Below are 24,497 nucleotides of genomic sequence, written 5' to 3'. Positions count from 1 at the left end.
GTCAGATATTTCAGTGTCTGATAAGGTCATGGATCATATTCTCCTGGAAGGTATGTGTAGGCATATGGATGACAGGGGGGTGACTAGAGCCAGCCACATGTCTTTGTGAAGGGCAAATCAGACCTGACCCAGTGCCCTTTTGTGATGCAGTGACCATGTGGGTGGAGAAGGGAAGAGCAGCTGGTGTAATGTATCTTGGCTTCTTTAAGTCCTCTGACATGGTCCCTCACAGCATCTCTGGTGCTCAATTGGAGAGCTGTGGTTTGATGGTGTGGTGGGCTGACCTTGGCTGGCTGTCAGGTGCCCACCAAGCCACTCTGTCACTCCCTTCCTTGACAGGACACAGGGAGAAAATACAACAAAAAGTTAATGGATCGGGGTGAGGACAAAGTGATCACTCAGTACTTACGGTCTCAAGCAACACAGACTCAGCTTGGGTAAATTAATTTATTTTATTGCCATTTAGCAGAGTAGGCTAAAGAAAAACAAGAGGAAATACAAAACTAGATTGTCTGATTCTGTGGTAGCACTGATGAAAATGAAAGTCCTCGAACAAGTGCTTGTCCAGGCAGTCATATTAGCTCCCAGCAGCCTGAGTGTAATGCATGCACTTCTGTAAGTGCACAAAGGACTCAGCCCACTTCAGCATCTTGGAGTACCAGTCATTTGTTTCCTTGGTATATATTGATTCCTGTGCTATGTATTGACTATCAGATCTCTTTCTTGTCATTTTCTGTATGTTCTGTGCAATATCCAGATAAGCTGTTGTTGTGCCTCCCCACCCCTGTCCCTCTAAATCCTTCAGCATGCTGCCAGTACTTCTGATACTGCCTGTTTTGTGTCAGGTTACAGGATGATGAGCCACTGCATCAGTTCATATGAATCTATACGGAATTTAAATGACTATTCATTTTCATTGTAGTATTCTTGTTTTTCATGGAATTTTTGATTGTGTTTGCATCTGCCTTATAACTAAATGAGAAAATGTAAAGTTTTCAAATTTTAATGTATTAATAGTAACTATTCCATGGGAAAATATGCACTCTAACTGTCTGTGCAAAGAATAGAGCTAGGAATCAAGAGGTATTTTGTCATTGTTTACAAAATGGCAAAGGTGGTACAGAAGGATCTCTGTTTACCTGGAGAGAGGGCTGGAAGAGAAGGGGGATGGAAAACAAAAGACAGAGTGGTGATTACTATAATCATGTGCATATAGCATGTATATAGCGTGTAAATTATGAGGCAGATAATCTGACAAATGGTCAGGGAATTTCCTTTAAGAACTGTATCTCAGATTGATCTCACAACAAGCAGGTTGAACAAAGTTCCAGACTGGTGGATGAAATACAATCTTCTGTGATTAGAGGGAGAGGTTGACTGTTCAGAAGAACCTGATAGAAATTCTGGGACTGATTTAATTATGATCAGATTTGGGTGTAATATGTTACCATGGCAATTGTTTCCTAATTACTGAGTTCTCACAGGGATAGTACAAATGAAAAACAAACAAAAAAAAAATCAGCAGGAGTGTTTGATCTTTTCTACCACAATTGCAAAGGACTGGGTCTGATGTGGAAACGATGGGGAGATATTCTATGACCCATAGCATATGAGTTTCATTTAGATGATCCTCATGGTCCTCACAGCACAACTGGAGGGTCTGTAAGAGGAAAAGGAGGAGACAGATAACAAGAGTATGCCTATGAATGGAATAATGTATGATTTAGTGAACTAGATTCTGATCTAACTAATTCCCTGGATTCAGTGGAATTTAGCTTGGATTTACATTGGTGTAAACAGGATCATATCTGATCCAGATCTGGATCACTGAACCTTATATAGCCACAAGAAATATATATGGCATTTCCTGTAATGTGTGGTATATTATACCACTGTAGTATTTGCTAAGTCACATCCCTTGAACCTTATCCTATTTTGGAAGGGCAATTAAGGAAAGAGAATTATTTTTTTAAATGTCATGTTTGATGTCTTTCTTTCAAGATAACTTCCAACCTCCATCACATTGCTGTTTCGTTGTAATTTAAATCATTAGATGTAGGGGAGGACAAGCTAATCCATCCTGAAGAAAAAAAGTAATCAATGCAAGTAGGTGTAATTAGTAGTACTTTCCTCTGGTGAGTCAATGGTATAGAAAGAGCCGAAAAACCACTGCAGACTGCATTTGTTCTTCGTAATGTGTTGTGACTCCCTCACAGCTTTCATAATGAAGTTGTTTAGATCTCCCCTAGGACAGATATGTCTTTTTTTTCTAGTTAAACAGACTGACAAGCTCTAATATGCCATGAATAATTTTATCTATGAAGAAAGATGCAGACATACAGACTCATGTGGGCAGCAGGAGTTTTAATTTTCTTATTTGCTGAAAACCAAAATAAGCTTTTGATGAAGTGCTTACTTCACACTTCATGTTTTTACTGAGTTTATTAAGTATATTTATAGGTGTAAATCCTTGGGGATATTCTATCTAAACCTGAATGTGCTTCCAGTCCCTGGGAGGCTAGGTACAAAGATTTGTGAGCTATATATGTTGTTGATTGCTCCTTTGATTTCATTCTCATTTGCCAAGAGAGTCTTCCTTTCTTGACAAGTTTAGTAAAATAAATTAGAAAAAGGAAATAGTGTGCCAGAAGATGAGAGCATGACTACTTCATATGTTTAAACTTCTCCACCAGTCAGGTTCTTTGTTTCATAAACCTGAGCTAGTGGGAATACACGTGGAATAAATAAGTCAGCATTCGAAATGAAAAATAAAGAAACAAACCCTACATCTTCTCTGGATGTTGGTGTAGAAGTACATGCTTAACAATAATATCTTACACAGTTTGCACAGATTTTGCCTGTTGGTTTTGTGCACTCTTAATGGTTTAGAATACTTTGTGCAGGATGCCCGGCAGTTTTTGGGTGCTCCGCCCTCTTCATTTTCCCCGCTTTTTACATCTTGCTGGAATCTTCCTTCCAGTTGTATCTTGTCCAGCGTAGAGTGTTGCCTCTCTAAATTGTATCAGAGCAGTATCTGGGCAGGCTTTCAGGTCATGTGCTTAAGGAAAAGTGTAAGAATGCAGTGTGTACATGTATAGAGAAGCCTTCACAGCTGCAAGAATAAAAAACAACCTAAGTTGCCCCTCCTGGGATTTTTCTGTTTAAAGAAGCACAGTTCTCCTTCTTGCTGCTGATCAAAGGTGTCTGTGGCTCAAGCTGTGTTTTTGTTAGATCTGTGAGGAATCACATTGGCACGACTCTGACCCTGGCTCAGAACTAAACCACAGTTGCTTCTGGCGCTGAGATCTTAGCAGTAGATACCAGTGCGGCACCACAGCCCGCACCACAGCCCAGCTGTCGTGGCACTGACCCCTCAGCAGCCATCTCTTGTCCAGGTGAGTGCATTTACCAGCAGGTCAGTCAGGCAGCCTGTACACTTGCGTACCAACACTTGGAACACTCTGTGTTTCTGTGCCAGAAATGTACAGCAGATGAAAGCTTATGAAAGGCTGTTCGGCTCACTACCGAGACGGAGTCTTTGCTAATTTTTCAGCAGGAAACCACTCTGTTCCCTTTGTTGTGCCAGGTGCTGAGTTTCTGGACAACCTTACACAGCTCAAACAGCTGCCTTTGTCTGCAGATCAGCCGTTTGAGCCATAATGCTGTTCCTTGCCAACCAGAGCCTTCCTTTTGCTTTCATATCTGTTTGTTTGGTGTGCTTCACAGGTACAATGCCTTTTGGAGTCAGCAGAGTATTTATTAGCAGCTCCAAGTCAGCTAAGTGGTAGAAACATTGTTGATACTTGTTCATGGATCACTGCTTGATTTGCTAGAGAGTCTGGTCTCTAGGGAAAGATGATCATAGAGAGGAACTTATCAAGTTTCTCTTGATCTCTTTGGGTACAAGTGTTATTATCTGCCATCCTTCAATTCTGAGCAGCTAATTACCCATGGTGGGATGCAAACTTTTAATAAAAGAAAATTTTCAGAATCTGTTGATTCCCACTCGCCTGCAAAGTACAGAGTTACTGAAAACTTGGGTGACTGTAGTATGCATATAGAGGATACACCCCTCCCTGCAGTTTGAATGACTCCCAGTGTGTCATCCACAATTTTTGACACCTTTTATCATTATGAGGACGCCATTTCATTGGATAAGTCCCTCATCATAAGCTGGATGCTGTCTTTCTGAGGATTATCTTGAAAAGATCTTAATTCTCTCACAGGGAGAAAAAAAAGAAGGTTCTTTCTGCACCTTCAGTGGGTGATGCCTCACTTCACTGGAGCTTTTATACTTATTCCTAAAAAAGCTTCGAACTTCCTTCAAGACAAAAGGATGATTGTCGCTACTTTCTTTTTCTCACCATAAATCATAGAATCACAGGATGGTTTGGGTTTGTAGGAACCTTAAAATTCATTGAGCTCCCATTCCCCTGCCTTGGACAGGTCCATCTTCCACTAGACCAGAATGCTCTTGAACTCAAGATAGACGCAGCCTTTCATATAAAGAAGACCATTTGCATGTGTGTAACTAAGGAAAAGCAATAATTTTGTTTGGCTTGTGAAAGATTGTTTTGTAACTCATGATAAAATCTGCATTTGTCCCCCCAGTGCAATCTCCGTAATTTTTACCTATCTCCTAAGAAAACAAGGTCTAAATGCCTGTATTGCCTGTCTGCCTGACACCCTGTTATCTGTATTTTTAAGCTGTTGCCCAGTTTTGGCTTCTTAATGGGGAGCAGAGGTCTCAAAGATACCAAAATCCTACAAGTTTTGTGGAAATTGACACCTTTGTGACAGGAAAGATAAGGAGAATTACACCAATGCCCATTCCTTTTGTCAGCAATCAGCAGGTTAGCCAAAACATGCAAATTCCTAGATGGAAGCAGGATTGAGAAATGAAATACATATGGTCATGCATGCTTAGTCACAAGTCTTTGTGCTCAACTTTGTTTTCATTACTTTGGAGTTCACTATTTTCATGTACAAATTGAGCTCAGTTCCTTTCATCATTCATTACCTTTAATTAAAGCTATAATCATCTAATATGGAGTCCTGTTATTGGATGCTCTTAACTAATTAATGCTGTAAATTACTGTAACAATCCTGGGTGAAAGTTCCTATGCAATAAAAATTATTATTTGTGTTTCTGGTTCCCAGTGTGTACCAGACATATTATTTTAAAAGCACCATGTCCCAAATAGAGAAACTATCACTTTACTCCTCCAGTAAATACTGTGCATTACACAGAAGCATGGGAGGGCTGTAACTGTCAATGTTACTACTGTGAACTTAAAGAAATGGAGAGTCTGCATTCCCTGCTGCCCAGAGTTTTTCTATGAGGTCAGGCCACCTCTTGAAGGTGAAGATCCACCACCCCAAGATCCCAGCAGAGTTGGTTGGGTCTGTGGGTTCACTTCAGGGAGCAGTCTGATGCTTTGCCTGTGGATCTTTGAGTAGATACAGATTGGACTGGGTAGGAGAGGAGTACAGGGAAATTTGAGCATATACATCCAGCCCTTCTGGCGTTTATGGCTTATGGGAGCTGGGTTTAAGGATAGCTTGGCAGAGATTGTGAATTTCAGATTTGACTGATGGGGGAAGATCAGGGATGGTCTAGATGAAAGTTGATAGTTTAGAAGAAAAGTTGTAGAAGAGATTAAGATAATTTGGTCTGTCAGTGGTCCTTCTTGAGGGCTAATGTTCCTCTGCCTTACTCTGGCTCTTCTTCTCTGGCATCATTTGTAATTTTTCTGGCTAGTTTCTGACTGCTGTTGCATTTCCCTCACTCACTGTATCCACAAACCCTGCTCATTTGTTTTTCTTCAGTGAGGCATCAAATGCTGATTAATCTCAATGCATCCCTAGTGTCAAAAACTTTCCTTAGGAGCCAGATACTGCCCACACTGTGCACAAAACCGCTGCTGACATCAAGAGTTACGTTGCAGATGAAGGCGAGTATTGACAATACAGGAGTTTTGCTGCAGATCAAGGGCAGGGGATCTCAGTGGGAGTTTCTGCACGTTTCTTTTCTTGCATGGCTATGCTGCCAGGGAAGTAGGCTGCTGGATTCATAACAGCAGACACAGATCTGTCCCTGTCATGGTTTGATCACTGGAACTGAAAAATAAAGAAAGCCCTGCCTGGTTTCCACTATTAAAGTTACCCTCAAGGATTAAGATTTTTTTTTTTCCCAGAAAATGAGCTGTAAAATTCCAAGCTTACTAAAGTCTTAAAGAGTTTGACAGTTGTTTTCAGTGTAGTCAGGGCTTCATCCTTCATACAGAAGCTGTCTTGCTCTTTGGCAGGCTTGGTGGCTCTCCAATGATGAGTCGAATGATTCTTTCCTGTAGTTTTGATGTCAATTTGGTAAATATGTGAAGTGGTTTGACTTAAAAGTGAGCAATACAAAGTTCTATGGATAAACAAATTCTGTGAAATTTAAGCCTAAAAGTTTAAAGTAACCAGTCATTATTAATTTAAATCATGTTATTAAGTGATTTTACTTCTGCTTCAGAAATGTATTTTTGGAAGAGATTCTCTCACAGTAGGCTGAATAGGATGTGTTCTGTTAGCATTTGTAAAACCCTGTAGCCAGTTATTCATCCCACTGTTTAATTTGCAACTTGTGGTTTGTGATGGGTCCATTCCAAACTCTACATCATTCATCTAGAGGGTTGAGGAGGCTCTGGGACTTTGAAGGGAACAAAAATAAACCATTGTTATCACATGTTATTTGTGAATTACAGAATAAAATATATCTTAATGATCATCTGTTTAATTAAACCAAAAAATTTTGTCACCCTCCTGGAGTTGTGTCATTAGTGCTGGTGGCAGACTAAAACAGCTTTAACATGATTGTCCCTAAAAAAACAAGGCAGTATTTTAATACAACTGCATTCTGAACACCATTTTTTCCATTTAAATAGAGATAGAAGGGGTATAAATTTTATAGGAAATGTTTCCAGCATGAAGCTGGTATAAATTGTTTTGCTCAGAGAATAACTAGCAATGTTTGAAATGGAGTTTCATATATAGCTGAAACGTATATTGTCAGGTTACTTGGAAGTCATAAAAAATCCCTTTTCTACACTGAACAATTGTTCCAGTTCTCTGACAGAGCATATATGAAATTATTGTTTATTGTTTTGATCACACTAAAGCCTTTGATAATATAGAGATGTGTGCATGTTTGCATTGTCTTCATAAGCCACTGATCTTTTCTAAACCATGCCATGCTCACATTTGTTGAACAGTATTATAAGAAAATTATTACTTTATTTTGACATTTTTCCTAGGAAGCTCTCGTAAACTGCTTCAAAGAATGTCAAGAGCACTTACAGGAAGTAATGAAAAGAACCTTACAAAACTCATCTTTTGTGATAATCTGCGCCTAAAGCCGCGCGCTTCGTGCCAAAGCGTTATCTGAACGCGCTGTCACTCTCCTGAGCTGCCACTTGCTAAGGGAACCTGCAGCTAATACCAGCCTTCAGATAGGGCTAGGACTCTGTGTTTCCAAAGAACATTACTAAACAACCTAAGCACCTGGCTCTGGGATCTGCACTAATGTCACTGATTTGGGGCTTGATTTTCAAATTATCCTGGTAAATTTTTTAAGGCCACAGGTATCACTGAGTGGCAGAAGTGGGAGCTCGTATCTTACTTCTGTTAGAGTACCTGAAAATCTCTCTCTCTTTGCATATGTAGAGATTCCAGTAATAAACCAGTTTCACACATGGACAGTTTGTAGGCTTGTGTTGATGAAGAATGACTTGCAGAAATAGATCTGCCTCTCTCAAACCTCTTGTGCCTTGTGCACATGAGGATAACTGCTGAATAGCCATGTACCCTGGCTTTTCTCTGTTTCCCCTGCACTGAAAAAAAACACAAAAAGCACTAGGATTATAAGTAACAATTTTTATTATAAATAATAATTCTTTTTTTGGCAGAAAAGCTAAGGCAGTCTTTTGGTTCTACCAGAGCCTTTTCATTTTAAATTAGCCTATTTTCCAAGATGGAAGTTGAAGGGCAGCAGTCATCGCTGCCAATAAAGCCAATAGCTCATGGAAGGGAAACAAAAGTTAAGAGGCGGAATTAAGCAAAAAGAACAAAATCTTTTTACTATAACATGTTTTTTCTGTCTCTGTAGCACAGTATACATTTTTCTCGCTGTATCAAGGCAGAGAAATACAAAAAGGTACATTCAGAATATTAGAGTGAAAAATTAACATCAGAACATGTATAAATGTCTTTATGATCTATTAATATTTAGGTGCAGTGTATTTATAGTTTTGTTTATGTAATTTAAGCACTACAGGTTTGCAAGATGAAGCGTAGAAGTAAAAAAAAAAAGAAAGTGATAAATGAGACTCATGATGAATATTTTCTCTCAGATGTGTTGTCAAAGGGTCTGTATCAATTAGTACAGAGATTTTTTTGGGTGGAAGTATTATGAATAGTTAGAAAACCATACATGCTGGATAAGCTACACTGCCATTCCATCATGGTGCTTTTGTGAACAAAGTGCAGCGTTGCTGAGGGGTGTCTTGACAGATTCATAGTTTTGATTTTCTTTTAGTGGCCTCTTCAAGTGTTAATAAAAATATAAAAGTTTTATGTCTGTTTCAGAATTACTTGGAGTGCAGCCGCCTGCTATAGTGCTTCCAAGAATGCCAAATAGAACCTGAAGGGAAAGGTCATGGAGCCCAGCTCTCACAAATCAGATTCCTGTGCCAAAGGGAATAAGGTTTCCCACCTGTGCAGAGAGATTTTACTCATCTGCACCCATGGTTTTCACTAAAGGAAGTCAGTCAGCTTTGTGTATGTGGTGGTGGTGGGGGATGTAGGGAGTAATCCCTGTGACAGACATCATGTCAGTCACAGCTGTCAAATGGAGCCGTCACCAGTTTATGTTGTGCTTTGGAGGAGTTTAAAAGAATTTTCTTTGTGAAACCTTCAAAGGCAGGAAAAAAATTAAAAGGAGGATAGGGGCAAGGAGTGGGTAACAAAGGGAAAACTGGAGAACTGGTTATGTATTGTGCAGTGCCTGTGTTTGGTAGTGCCTGGGGGGCAGCATGCAAAGAAGTTGATCCAAAGTCATGAAAAAAAATCTCTGTTTGCCAGCAAAGACTTGAATTAGTTTATTTCAGTTGCTGCCAACATGAAATCTTCCCATTTCTTTCTCAAGACTGAATAATTAAAATCATTAGTTCTTGCTAGTATTGTGCTGGACCACATCATGTTGCATTCCATAAGCACTTTGCTGTGAAATAATGGAATTTTGTGTTTTCATACACTTGGTCATTTACAAGCCTGGGTGACATATAAATGAAAAGAAAAAACAAAACCCTACTTCAGGTGTTTGTGCCGTGCAACTCCCTGGTGGCTGTGGGATTTACATGCCATTTGAGGTGGGAATCCAGACCCAGAGCTTGCAAGTTAACATTAAATACAGCAAATTTAAAAAAAAATTGCAAGATATTAATCTTTCACCCTGACCACTATGAGCACATATGTGGTCCTGGCACATGGTCAAACTGCATGAAACTTGTGTGCTTCATATTTGCAAGAGGATGGGCTCTGGATTGTCATGGCTAACAACATTGTAAAAAATACATAAACCAGACTATTTCCTCAGCTGCTATTAATAGTCAGCTTTGCTGATGGAGCTGGGGATCTGTCAGTCCTGTCTATTTGTGCACAGCTAAGTCACAACAATGTTGCAATTTAGATAAGATTTTTGAAGGGCGTAAGCAAAATAGAGACTATTTGTTCATTTTATTTTTATGGAGAAACAGACAAAGATCAGGTCTATATTTCAATTTTTCTAATATAGGTATATGAAAAAACAAAAAGCCAGCAATATCTGAAAGCTTTACTGGCAAAATCCTGAGTTTATTTGCTATAACAGCAGCCAGAGGCACCTTTTGGTAATGTACTTCTGTTTCAGGAACCGCTTTACACAAACAATTTAGAGATTTGCTCGTGTAACTGTACAGGTAATCATGTCTGGTTTGAACTGGGTGGTTATCTGTTTCATATAAATGTATAAATATTTGTCTCCATATGTTATGGTATGAAAGGATCATGAAACAGACACAGGAGAGAGTGTATGGATGGAAACGAGCAAAACTCTCTCTGTATCAAAGAGTTCCTTGGGGCCTCAAGTCAATAAACTGCAGACATCAGAGAAATGCACTACATTTCTTTCAAGAACAGTCTTAGGTGTAATAACAGTTGTGTTCTTAAATGTGCAGTGGAGGGGGCAGCAAAACAGAACTTTTTCCATTTCCCCAGGCCTGAGGGATGGCACCCAGCTGCTTTTGCCAAGTCTGTGCAGGTCGGACACTTGGGACAGGAGACTAGCAATAATCTAAGTGGCATAGTTGGCTAAACTACAGCTACTGGGATATCATGGGTGACTACAAATGAGAAAAGAGAAAGCTGCAGGATCCCAGTTCTTCAGGAGCTGGGTTTTGAAGTTTTAGACACACAGGTTTAGAAACATTGAACGAGCCTAATTTGTAGCAACTTGAAATCAGAGCACGGATGCACCATCCTTAGCTCCAGGCCAGTGGATTTTCTTGCCTGACGTTATGGTGCTGTACCCTGCTAAGATGCAGTGCAGGTGGATTATCTTCAGTCATTTAGTTGAAGGGAGCTTACAGGAGCCATCAGTGCTGTCAGAATGGCACAGCAAGCTCATTTGAGCATCCTTGTGAAAATTAGGAGAGTAGCAGTTATGGGTTTCCAAACATGAGAACCCAGACCTCAGGGGCTGAGAACACAGTGTGGTTTACTGCAGCATCTCACCTGAGTGGTGAGGCTCACAGTCAGTTTTTATGTTTGAGGCATTTCTGAGAGGAAAGGAGCTCTAATGAAGCATTGTTTATTTTTTTGTTTATACGCTTAGACCAGAAAGGCCAGCAGTTCAACAGCTTGAGACTTCAAAGGCTACTGTTGCCTCCAGTGTGTGGTGTCAGGGTAGTTAAAGATGTTTCTTTTCAGTAAGTCCAGCAGAAAATTCAGCCTCCAGGGCTGCAGGAAAATTTGCTTAGCTGGGCACAGTAGAAGCTACTTTCCTGTGCTTCCCATAAATTATTTCACAAGTTAAATATGTTATTTGAATTTGCACTCTGCCAGATACTCTGGGTTTTTTCCACTTTCCTTTGTGCTAAAGACAATGATTCTTCATAAACTGTCAGAGGCTAAACAGTAATACTCTGCCTTGATTTTATTAGATTGTGACTCCCTTTTATTGAGTAATGAACATCATGAGTTAAAAGTCTGCATATCATCCTTTGATGGTGACCTGAACCTTTTTAAAACCATTACTTGTAGGGCATTCAATCCAGTCAGATGCATGCTGATGAAAAAACAACCACCCAGAGCTCCTGCTGACTATGTACAGGCAAAGCTTGACAGCCCAGCATCAAACAAAAAATTGATTTCAAACCCAGAAGTCAATATCTTGCTTTTGCAAAGGCACTTTGGCACTTGAGAGGAAAGTTTGCATGTAATGTACACATTTGATGAACAAAATGCAGAGGAGAGGCTTGTTTGGACTTGATGTGGTGCACCCATGGTTTTCTATAAACAGTAAAGCCAATGAAGTGTTGATCTGTGCAGCTGGAGGGGAGCTTCAACTCATTTTACACATGCATACATAGCATCTAAATGGGCCTGATTTTTGACGTAATTGATCTAAACAAATGAAGTTTCTTAAGTACAGCTATGACCTGGTAATGTTTCACAATGAAGTCTTAATAAGTTTATAAAGTCTTGTCTTGTCAGTCAGTAACAAACTGCCATTTTATCTGCTGCCTGACTTTGAGGTCCCTCATTTCCACTTGCTACTTGTTATGGTCAGTTTGTGAGATGAAGAATGATTGCCTCTTTCACACGTGGTATACTGCTGGAAGTCAAGTTTAGATTGTGATAGTTACAGAGTCTTTCTGCACTGGTCCCTGATATGTGTAGCTTTACTAACAATATCTAGAATAGCTACAGCCAGTGTCTGGAGACATTCACAGGCACAGTGAGTAGTGCCATGAAAATACACCACAGGTTTTATATTCTGCAGCTTTTTTTGGTGCTAAGTCTTTGTAACACATGCTATTGCAGATTCAATGTCCAAGTTGCACGTTTAGAGGGATGTTCAAAACTATTTCCATCTATATAGCTGATGTTCCTCTAGTAAGTGGTTTCCAATGTTTGTGGATTTCTCTGAACAGAAGACTGCACCAAAGTTGCATGGGAAAACTCTTCTTTAGGCTTTAGTCATTCACAGTCAGTTGCATGTTTATGCACTGGCATCATAAAGTAAGGGTGAGATACAAGGTTGTGAAGATTGCAACACGAGGAGTTCAGCTGAAAAAAGACTCTGAGCCAGAATACTCTCTAGAACCAGGACACAGACACTGATGTTTCTAACTGCATGATGAGGACTATGCTCTTCTCTAGGTGAGAGCCCTTAATGGAACAGCAGCCTCCTGTTATTTTGTTACGTAAAATAAAACAGAAGAAAAAAGGTAAGGTTAGCTGTCCTGATGTTGTTTTGTTACATAATGTAGGTTATACATCAGCACTTTGCTTTCCTTTTATGTTTCAGTGTCATTCTGAAAACTGGGGACACAAGATGTTGCTACAGGAAAAGTGTGTTTCACAGTCTGTTGAAAACACTCCACTTGATAGTAGGAGAAGCTAGTCTTAAGTGAAATTCAGTGGTTGTGTGTATTAAAAGGAGATACAGTCACTCAAGTTGTAACACTGATTCTAGTTTTTAAGTGTTAGTGAGGGAAAACATTTCTGCAAACACTTTACCTCTGCTCAGATAAATCATCTGACAGCTGAGTGACCTATTTCACTCCATCTCTTTTCATCCACCCTGCGGTGGCTTCCTCACTGGACTGTCCCATGGAGACAGACACTGTTGTCAGACATTGCTTGAAGGAGGAAATTCTCCTCTAGTTTGCAGAATATCAGTGCCAGCCATGAGGTGGACCAGCTTGGTACAAAAGAGGTACCTTCACACACTGCTTCAGCTCAGTCTGGATGTTACACATTCAGCTGGATTGTCTGCAGGTAGAAGAAAAACTGGCTCTGCAATTTGTCCTGGCTGTAATCAAAAGCCACTAAGCTACCTCCAAGAAGGCAGTTCCTCCCACTTTATTTTCCTCCTAATATTTTTCCATTATCTGCCAAATCGGGGGTTAAATATTCTGCTCCCTTTTCATTTTGCAGACACCGTCATTGGCTTGGCATGTGTCTGATAGGGAACCTGCTTCTGGCAAGCAGTCTCGCTTCTAGTAGCAAACTTCCTGTGTTTCCTACAAAGGTGGTGGAAAAGACCCAGGTTAGTTCTTCCTAGTGCACCTGACCTTAGATGCCTCATCAGATTCATGAGAGAAGCACCCCAGCTCCATACCCAGTGGCACCCAACAGGACAGGGAGCCCTGTGAAGGTGATTTCAGCTGGCTGGTGCAAGTGCCGTGTGTGTACATCTGCAGTAGATTGAAATGGGTCCTGGCTCTTTGCTGTTCTGTCAATTGAATGCAGAGTACATTGTTTAAAAAAAAAGATTGTTTATTGTTTCCTCTGCAAGGGGTGGCAGGGTGGGAGCTGTGGTGTTTCTCCTTGTGAGTGGGCACAAGCACAATTGTCCAAAGTCACGCTAGCAAGTTCATCATCACAGCTACTGTGGAGCTCAAGTTCAAGGGAGCACAGAGTGATTCATTCCACCTGGCAATATATACAGTGAGTAAAAAGAAATATTTCCTGTACCTAATCCAGACACCAGTTAGGCATCAGTCTGTCTGAATGTGAGCAGACGTACAAATGACAAATGTGTAGAGGAACAGAATAAGCTGGGAAAAAAATGAGAATGTATTTTTCACTCAGAGGTTAGCACATTTGCTCTGAATACAATCCCAAAACCTAATGAATCAGAAAGTGTAATTGTTACATAGACTAATTTCAAAACAGTACTACTCATTAAAGATTAAGGGAGAGAAAAGGAACATGAGGTTCAGACCTTTTATTGAAATTTTGTCATACTAGGTCCTCACTGGTAATTTTTTATGGTTCATATTTATTCAGCTCTTCATTCACAGCCTTCTGTCAAGGCTCTCTAATACATACCAAGTACAAGCTTCATTAACTGCATTATCTTTCAGCTCTGCTTTATCTGTGATTACCAAGCCAGTGTTTGTCAATGACATTTTAATGTTAGGAAACAAGTTTAAAAAAACACAAAATACCTAACATAAAAGCAGCTTGATTTCTATCTGGTTTATGCATTCAGATTTCCAAAGCTTCCTTGCATTTGAATACAGACATGTTAGATACCATTTGGCTAACTATTAGAGAAAATGAGGGTTATGGGTAGTTCTTTAAGTTCTGGCTCTTTAGACTTGCAGAGTTGCCAGCCTGTCTTCTAGAAATGTTGAACTTTATTTCTGGGATGCTCTTTCATTGGCACCTGATGTCTGAGACTGGGACTGGTGTCTAAGACTCCTTTGCTATAGACAGGTCTCTTCTGTTCTCCCTTCAAGGCACAAATCAACCCTTAAACTGCTTAGCTTGACTCTGAGACTACTAGAAATTTGGATGGATGGGGGAGAGGTGCTTTACAAGGTGTTTGTTTTATTCCTTGGTGTTCTGTCAGCTCAGCTGATCCCTCTGATCATGTCAAGTTTTTCATTCTGACAATGAGTAGAGAGAGAATGATTGTGTCTGTGTCTTTTTAGAAACCAAAGAGGAAAATTGCAAGAAGGAAAATGTTAAAAAATTCTCTCTTTTGTAGTAAACAAAGATAACTTACAGATAGTCACATTTAGCTGTCTCATACTTGGTTAAGAAAGGTCTTGGGGAATCTTGTTCAATTTATGCACTGGCCACAGTGTCCTGCTCCTTTATAATGTCTTCTGAATTCCTGTGCTGCTGTTGTCCCAGTAAAGGCTTGCTGGTAGAGGTAGACAGCTGTAGCAGACTTCCTTTGTATCCCACCTACGTGGTGGGATCTGTAAAAATTCAATTCTGTAAAAATTCAATTCTGTGTAGTAAACAGTGGATGATCGGAGCATCTTCCCACTGTGTAAGATCTATGCTGGGTCATGATGTGAGAGCCATTGCAGCCAGCATTAAGTTCTCCTTCCTGAGGGGAAATACAGTCACACAGTTTGTATCACTCAAACATTGTGGGTCTAGTTAACACTCATAGGATCATAGGTTTGGGTTGCACGGAACCTTAAATTTCCAACCCTCTGCCATGGGCAGGGACACCTTTTATTAAACTGGGTTGCTGGAAGACTCATCCAGCCTGTTCTTGAACACTTCCAGCAGTGGGGAATCTGCAGCTTCTACAAGCATACTCACTAAAGGGGACAGTTGAAATTTTAGGAAATCAATAAAGATTTTTTTATTCCTTTTGCTTAGCTTTCATGATCTGTTACAAATCCCATAGGAGCTTTGGTCACAGCAGAGGGTAAGAACCTAAACAGGTTTTTTTGCACCAAGGAAATTCTGCACAGCTGCACTAATTTTCAGTAGGATAATTTACTGGCTTGTGCTTTTGTCTGTACCTTATTTCTGATGTTCCTTAATTTGGAAGAAGACAATTAAAAAAAAAGATTGTAAGGCAAAGAAAATAATTACTAATTCTAGTCAAGGTATATTAAACTCCATAGTGCTCAGACATGACATAAGTGTTCAGAATTTGTATATGGAGGAAATAAAAAACATTCTGGAAGGAAAAGCTACCTAAATGTCAGAAAAAACAAAATGCAAGCTATAAAATCCTGTGAAAAATCTCATAGACCAGAGTGAGATAGATGTGCTGTCTTTACTTAGCAAAGAAATCACGGAGGATATGAAAATAGAGAATGAAAATAACTTGATTCAAAAGCATTATCCATAATAGCATCTGCAATGTGTCTGTAATAATATGGTGTAAATTGAAATTTACATAACAGATCGTTGAAAACAGTCGCTGACTCACAGTGTGAAAATGGTGTGCCTCCTGAAGGAAAAGTCAACCAATAACAGAACTTTGCAGAAGGCCTATTTCTTATTTCAAGATCCACCCATTTAGCCCCTTTGTAGATTGCATAGTATTCATCTCAGACATGAGCTATGCTAAAAACTTAAATAGCTGGTCTTGGAAACCTCTGGTATGTTTCTCCCAAATAGACAAGTCATTTTCTCTGGGCTGAGTTAAGTTCTTATTAATGGTGATAGATTGACAGCCCTAAAAGTTGGAAACCTTCTATTTGTTGGATGCCCTCTATCTCCCTCAGCTGCATTTAATACTCTCTTCCTATCTTGATTCCTGTCTGTTGAGTAGGAAAACAGTCATTAATTTTGTCAATAAACCAGGAGTAGAATTCCTTCACTGTTGTTTCTATTGTCTCAATGGTCAGGACTTCAACTGAGCAAGAGTCCCCAGTAATATCCAGTCCAAAAATGGTTGGACACTTCGATTCACATGGTGCTGCAGAGCTGAGATCAAACCTGGTTTAGTTCTGATACTTGTCTATAAGGTCTGTGCTCATTGCTCTTCCCTTTCATTTGCTGGCTGATGTGCAAGTCAGAGGCCAGTATTATTGGCATTATAGGGCTTTTTTAAGTTTGTTTGAGCTTGCTAAGTCAGATTTTTTAATAGTTCCTTAAATTCCTGTGAAAAGTCTGTCTGTCCAAATGTAGATGACCAGTATAGACCTCTGTTTGAACTTGTTTTCTGTGTTACTGACATAAAATTGAGAGACCAGTAAGTATGTGTGTGACTTTTCTGGGTATCTAGGGTAAAATTGGCTTTTAAGATTGGGACCTAAAACCACTCAGTTCTCCCTATGGCATATATACTCCTATTTGTGTGTCTGACCTGACAAAGCCAGAGGTAAATACATGTCCAGTCAGAATAATGGCACCCCTGTAATTAACACATATTTTTTTGCTAGACCACTTCCAATACCATAAGATTCTGGTGTAACCTGCCATAGTTAATGATGAGGCAGTGTGAGTCAATACAGGGTGAGGAGAGGCAGGATTGCTCTCTCACACATCTCCATGTTTTATCTAATGTGTTTAACTATCTGAGAAGCTGCAGAGACACTGAGAATGCTTCTTCTGTTCCTCTCCTAAATCCAAGTCCTAATCCATTACATGTCTGATTCCATTTGTTGTAATTTATAACTGCATACGGTTTGTTCAGTTCTGAGGTCTCTAATTAGTGAATAAATGGGGGTTAATTTCTCATTATGTAGAAGTCTGGTAAGTATTAGACTGATAGGATAGACACTCTTTTCAGATAAGGCATCACTAAAGTGTTGTGTACTACAGAATCACAGAATGGGTGGGGTTGGAAGGGACCACAGCGGGTCATCTGGTCCAAACTTGCTGCTCCAGCAGGGTCAGCCCAGAGCACATTGCACACAATTGGATCCAGACAATTCTCAGACATCTCCAGTGAGGGAGACTCCTCCAACTCTCTGGGCAGTCTGTTCCAGTGAACAGTATTAATGACTTTTGAGCATGAACCCATTCAAAATAGAGAGATATATATGTCCTGTTTCTCATATGCAGTGTGCTATACTGTCAATCTCCCTCCAGTTCTATCAAATACTTTAGTTTTCTTCATTTCCAAAAAACAATGAAAAAAATGCTTTATGGTTAGCTAAAAAAAAAAAGTAAAAATAGAGATATGGTCAGCACTTGCTTCATCTTTCCTGGGTGTTTATCTTCCTCAGTCTGCATTCCTCAGTCTCTTGGCTAAGAAATACTCCGAGTTTTACTCAAAGTAGCCATACGACTGATCTTTAACATCTTTATTCATTTTTTGTTGTTTCATTTTCCTGACACCGCAGATTTTATGCCACATGCATTTTTTACTCAATTTGAGTACATTTTTAAGAGTACAAACTACTGGATTTTGTTAAATTGTATAACCCTGACATGCTTTTATGGCTTTCACCAAACTCAGTCTGTGATTAAATGTATTCTTTGTCTTCTTCTTGACTTAACTATTGAAAGTTCTCAGGCAAAACGGGCAGAACAAACTTCTCTGGGAGCTGTATATCCATCATAAACTGACTCTAACGTGTTATCTATCCAGACTGGTTGTATTTTTCATGCTTTATCACAAATCAGTGCCACAGATAGATTGCAGTTTGCAACCTGCAGTTGTTCATCGAAGTTAACTTGGCTGTCAGGACAGCCTTTCTGCAGTGCTTTAAAGTTTCATAACTTTTGTGCATGAGACTGAACTATTTTTCTAGCTGGCTCAGGGATCAATGCTGTGGCATTAGAACATATGAAACAAGGCTGTGTTACCCTTTTGATTTTCATTTAGGATGTGTGACACCCCAGCCTTCATACTTTTTAGAAGTGTCTGCACATAGATTAACCCAGTATGGAACTACTCAAATCATGAACCTTAAAAGTATTTTACTTATGTTTTAGATCATCCTCCAAATATTCAAAATCATTCAAGACTTCGAACTCCACCTCCTCCAATATCACATGCTCACACCCCAAATCAGCATCACGCAGCCTCCATCAATTCCCTGAACAGAGGGAACTTCACTCCACGCAGCAACCCCAGCCCAGCTCCCACAGACCACTCTCTCTCTGGAGAACAGCCAGCCACTACTCAAGAGCCAGCCCATGCTCAGGACAACTGGTTACTCAACAGTAACATCCCACTGGAGACAAGGTAGGTCACTTTCTTTAGCACTTACAATGTTCTGACTCTATGTGCTCAGGATGTTATGGACAATAAACACATTGCATAGCCAGCCACCTTCTTTGTGAACTGGTGTTTGACTTATGCATTTTGCATTGTATTTATTATTCCTTGTGTCTTTTTATTTGGACTAGGAGAAGAGGAAATTGCTCTTCTTTCATAAACTAAAAATGTTGTCTTTAACAGCTGTTTATAAGGTTATTTTCCTCATTTATAATTGGAATCAGGATCATAGATTAAAATGTTCTTGGTTTTCTTTCTTTTATTTTCCTTTAATGTCTTTTCTTCCTATGTAGTAGGATAAATCAATATCCTATTTAAAAAACTGAAATCAGTCAGTATATTGAAAAGATTTAGCCTTGTAGCTGTGCCTTATCAAGCAGTCCTTTCATAGTACTTAATTCAGGAAAAGTTGATCTTGTATCACCTAATGAAGAGAGGTCAGCTGCTGCCCTTTTCAACATTGCTCCAAAAGCATGAAACACTGGATAGCCCAGCATCAGCCATCTAATGGTGTTTCCATTTAGCTCTCAAATTCTTTTCCACCTGTGCAACACCTGAAGGGTGTAACAAGGATGTACAACAACAAGTTGTTGTAGTTCATAGCTTTGTTCAGGTTCTGTGTAGGTTCTGGAAAAGAGAACTCTCACACTCCCTCAGCCTCAGTCCTCCTATCTGATGGTGAGTGCATCTACTTGCAGTCCCAGTTGCTTTCTCCAGAGGTTTTGCTTCTCTATTTCATTTGCTACCAAGCAGCCACTGGGGATGCTGAAGTCATCAGCTCCCATACATGGTGTCTCTTTCAGTCTGCAGAGGAGTCTTCCAAGCGTGAAACATGGTGCGCTGTCTTTGTCTAACCTTCTCAAACTAACAAGATTTTAGACAGCAAAATTCATACAACAACTGAAAACTGAGACAGGGCCAATATTTTTAACATCACTGCCTGCAGGAATCTCATTGAGAGGCAGCAATAGTTGTAGCTGTATCATGGGACAAGTTGTACCCAGTTTTGCAAATTTCTGCTAAGAGAATGTTTTTTTTTTTAATGAGCACATCTATCAGTCTTTCTGAGAATGAGCTATATCTGCTGGCCTTCTGAAACTTCCAAAACAACCTGAATATCACATTTTGTGGCATTTAAAGATAATTAATTTCTCTGTGACTGCTTGATTAAAAAGACTCAACTAAGAACCTGGATCCAAAAGATTAAGACAAAATTATGAGCAAATAATGCAAGTGTGATTTGGCAACAGTTTTAGTAATTATATTGTGTTAGTAATTCTCAAGCACAAATACCAAAGCATTGAGTTTCATGTGGTAATTCTTATTAAAATTACATTAAAAAATACTTAGGCCCTCCTGCAGCTTTTTTTGTGATAATCCTCTATAATTCAGAAGTAAATTCTGTACCTTTTACTAGCCAGGTGGTGAATTCTTTATAGAAGATATAATACACTGTTTTAGTAGTGCAAAATCTTAAAGGCTGTCCTCATTTACTCTCTGTGAAAACATTGTGGATGAAAATTTTTCAAGATCTGAAGCAGACTGCTCTTGTTGCAGGTTGGATTGGTCACATGCAGTTGGAGGTCTAACTGCATGAAGAGCTCTTTCTGCATCACTTGATGATTTCACTCTAGCATCACAGATCAGTCACATTTGTACTTAGTCCTCAGTGTAACCATTTTATTAATTTGGTAGAAAACAGGTCATTTCAAGACTGATGGTGAGGCTTTTGACACACTGGTTGAAATGGTGTAATTTCACCCAGTGTTTCTTTTTGACAACAAACATGTTGGAAAATATGCAATTTTGTGCCAACAGCAAATGAGCACTACTGACTGTTCCTTCACTTACACAACATTAAGATAATAAAATGTGTTATAATGGTGTCATAAAGAGAGTAGACTCAGCTGCATAGATGATCAGTATATTTGGATTAACTTCCACTCTGACAGTCAGCTTTTCTGGCATGCAGAGGTCTTCCATTTCCTTCAGTGGGAATAGTGTAGACATAAAAGACCAGGCTTCAGAGCTTTTTAGCAAACTTGGATGCCCAATTCAGCCTCTTCCATGAGACTGATCTTCCCCATCTTCTCCACTCCAAATATTTTTCGAGCCAAATAAAAAGACCATCACCTATGGGAATAAAATGTCCGGTATGTAGAAATGTAAATCCTGGCCAAGAGACATTAATCCAAGAATAAAGATTTTCGAAGTTAGGAGATTATGGTAATCTCATGTCAAAAATGGAATTGTATTTCCGTTGGGTTTTATTTAATCCCATATTAGTCAACAGAGAGAGAACACAAGAAGAAAAAAGCTGCATCTTTTAAACTAGGATTGTCACAGGCTGTGGAATGTGCCTGCAGTTACAGAATTTAACCAGTTTGAAGTGGCTTGATTTTGACTGCCATGGACTCCAGGCAGTTTTCAGAACTGGGAATTCAGACTGGTTTGTCACTGCCTGGAAATTTCTAAATTGTAATGCAAGGGCAAGCAGAGATGTGCAGCACAAATATACAACTGACAGGATAAGCCTATCTGAGAATTTTGTATGTTGCAAGAGGAAGAGCCCCTCCTCTTCTCTCCCTCCTTTTCATTAGTTTCCCTTTACTCCCTTTTCTCTGTTTCTCCTTTCTCCTCTTTCTTTTCCTGTCTGCTCCCTTTTTTCTTGCTTTAAAAGCCATGTGTTATCAAGGTTGTGATGAGAAGATCTTTGCTCAGCAGTCACTCCTGACAGGTAAGTTCCCCCCATATTTATTCCTCAGTCTTCTTCCTTCTGTGGCCTCCTTTCTGTTCCTTTACATGAGACCTTGTGGGAGCAAACAAATGCCAACTAGACGGACGTTTAGTTGACAAATCAGCAGTTTTCAGGAGACTTCCATTCCCAGGAAATTTCATGTGGTAATCATGTAAGGTCAGATTTTTCCCACCATTACTGCTAATGAGAAAGAAGAGTGTTTTGTAACTAGCCAGTGATTTACAGGTAATCTCCAAGGGATCAGGCTCCGTGAGCCTTCCGTGAGGAGGACTGTCACGCATCAGTCCCTGAGGTGACCCAGCAACCTGTCTGTTACAAATGCATACGTTATGAGATTGTGTAACCCTCCCCTCCTCTGTTCTATTGACAATCCACAACTGAAATTCATGGAACCAATTTGACATGGATTTTAACTAACGATGAACTTTTATTGATTGGTGTGTTGCTAGGTGCCTTGCCTCTTACCCGTTAAATGCTCAATGCATGCACATATGCTGCTTCTTTTTTTCTATGCATTGAACTCAACATCCAGTCTTTCCTGCATTCCCAGGGAATGTAAGGAAGCCGCAAACACTTGGGGATGGATTGATGTCTCAAGTGCTATGGCACACAGCTCATGCATGTTGATCCACTTTATTCCACAGCTATGAATAGGAGTTACTTCACTTTCATTCAGATCAAGGAGTAGATCTGTTCTGTCGAAGCAGCCCAAAGGCCTCCAAAAGCAGGGAGTTGAGCTAAACAAGTGCTGGCATTAGCAGCAGGAAGAGGAGGCAGTAGAAATGAAAATTAGGTTTGAGAACATTTTAGAAAAAACAGTGTCAAGGTTTGTATAATGTGACAGGGCTGGTTTCTCTTGGTTTAGCATGTTACCTGAATCCAGTTTCTTTGACAGGAGTTCTTGTTTGAGTTCATGTTACTTACATGCTCTAGGCTCTTAATCCTGCATAAGTGATAAAATGTCACAATGCTGTTATATTTTTTTTACTAGTTTTTGCCAGGGGATTTATTCACATTCATGCTTAGATTCAGTTTTGATGCTGAAAACAGACATTGGCAAAATCAGGACTGTATTTTGTTTTAAAAAACAAGGGAAGAATGTTCTTTTGCTGGGTCTTGAGAAACAAGCCCAAATGTGAGAAAGACACAGTTTGTTCCCAGCTGTGCCTCTGAGTTAATTCTTTATGTTCCTGCTGTTCTTCTCAAAAAGTACAAAGCAGTTTAGCATTTGTAGGTCAAAATGTGACTTATAAAAGAACATGCCGGGAGGACAAATACTGCAAAATACTGCTGCTGTGTGCAGTGTCAGTCCCGAGCATTTGCATGTGCAGGCCCTAAGTATCTTGCTTATTGCCTGTATTTTCCAGATTATAGCCAATACTCTGGTGTTGGAATTTGGGTTACAGCTTAACCTGTTTCTGGCTTATATCTGCTTATCACCAAGAGACTTTCATTTGGAATACTGATATTGAGCAAAAGTCACATCTTGAAAATTTACATTTTACTTTATTTAGTGAGTTATTATTCAACAAGGGAAATAAATTAATCAAACTGGAAACTAAAAAGTCCTCAAATACAAAAATGAAACTAAAGCAAAGGAGTGGCAGATTTTTGCTGGAAATCCATAAGAAAGTTAAGTGCAAAAGTGCTACCAAGGTACTTGCCACAGTGGGATAGAGATACTGTGCTGTCCCTTTTCAGAGTTACTGTAACACAGGTGCAGGAGTATAACCAGATTTCAGCTGGGCTGGATTGAAATCTGGTCCTTTGGATCCAGGAGTTTGGAAGGTTTCAGGTGTGGCTGGAAATAAATAATGTGCATTGAACAAAGACATCCACTTTTTTGATACATGCGCATGGGCGTGTGTGCTTGTATATGTGTATATGCATATATATAGTGTATATATAAAGAAATGAACATTTTAAAAAGCTATATATGTATATGTGTAGCATCTTATACATATAAATATATGGTCCATCATTCTAATTCCATGCACAACTGCACTATAACCATTGTGGTTTATAAGATCACACTTCATATATGCATGACTCACTGGCTTCATTCATGTTTCCATATGTATGTAGAAACATAGCAAAGCAGACATTCCTAGAGACATTGCAGGACAACCTCATTGAGATGGACATTCTCACCTCCTCCCGACATGACGGTGCTTACAATGATGGGTATGTGACACTTACGTGGTCTTCCTGTTTGTACAGTCATTATGATCTTTGCATGAAAGCATTTGGTCACACCAGTGATGTTTAAGGGCAACACCATTGCTGACCTCTTCCGATATGGCTTTAAAAAATTAATTTCTGGGGCTTAGAGCATTGTGTCCTGTACATATTAATGGAAAACTCATTAATATGCTAGTGAGCCACTGCATGCCATTTGCCTTTTATCCCCTTATTGTTTTGAAACTCTTTTGATTTGTAAGAAGTACCTACAGCAATTTCAACTCCCATATTAACCAAAATTAATTTAATTTTCATAAAACTCTGAAACCTTTTTTGTGCTGACAGCCTGATACTTCACTGTTTAACTGATATCTTCCACATACATTATCTCACAAGTAAGTGTCTGCTAGTGGTGTATGTCAGCCAAGCCTTGGAGTTTGACTTTAACCTTAACACTCTGGCACCTTTATGCAAATTTTGATCACATAACTTTTAAATTATAATGGACTTTTAACTTGATAGTTGGTGCCAAAACTGTTGAATCTTGTGTTGGCAGCTCATAATTTGGTAGCCGTCATTCACACAAGAGCTTATTGGTGTACTTGAGCACTGCAGGTGCCTCTTTGCTCAGAACAGATACATCTCTATCTAAAGAAATACTTTTCAAAAAGGGGATAGTATCTGACTTATTGTATTTTATTTTCTTTTTTTGTGTAAAGCATTAGTAGAAATAAAAAAATAACGAATCTTTCTCTAATGGTCAGCAGTCATGCTTAGAGTACCAGTAGAACCATGGCTGTATTAATACAGACACCT

The 24,497-nt window shown here is 39.4% G+C and overlaps 1 protein-coding gene across 1 annotated transcript in view; it reads left to right on the top strand.

Annotated features, from left to right (window-relative positions):
- The window catches only part of TENM4 (teneurin transmembrane protein 4), a 254,200-nt gene that overhangs the window by 29,510 nt on the left and 200,193 nt on the right, over positions 1-24,497 (top strand). The window contains exons 2-3 of the mRNA XM_059466032.1: positions 18,457-18,709; positions 23,586-23,684. Coding sequence (XP_059322015.1) covers positions 23,638-23,684 — 47 coding nt within the window. The 5' untranslated portion in view covers positions 18,457-18,709; positions 23,586-23,637. The remainder of the gene's footprint in view (positions 1-18,456; positions 18,710-23,585; positions 23,685-24,497) is intronic.

The sequence above is a fragment of the Ammospiza nelsoni genome, chromosome 2 (genome assembly GCF_027579445.1).
Source record: "Ammospiza nelsoni isolate bAmmNel1 chromosome 2, bAmmNel1.pri, whole genome shotgun sequence".
NCBI classification, from domain to species: Eukaryota; Metazoa; Chordata; class Aves; order Passeriformes; family Passerellidae; genus Ammospiza; species Ammospiza nelsoni.
Note: the sequence above shows the minus strand (reverse complement) of the source record. Positions and strands in the feature narration are given on the sequence as shown.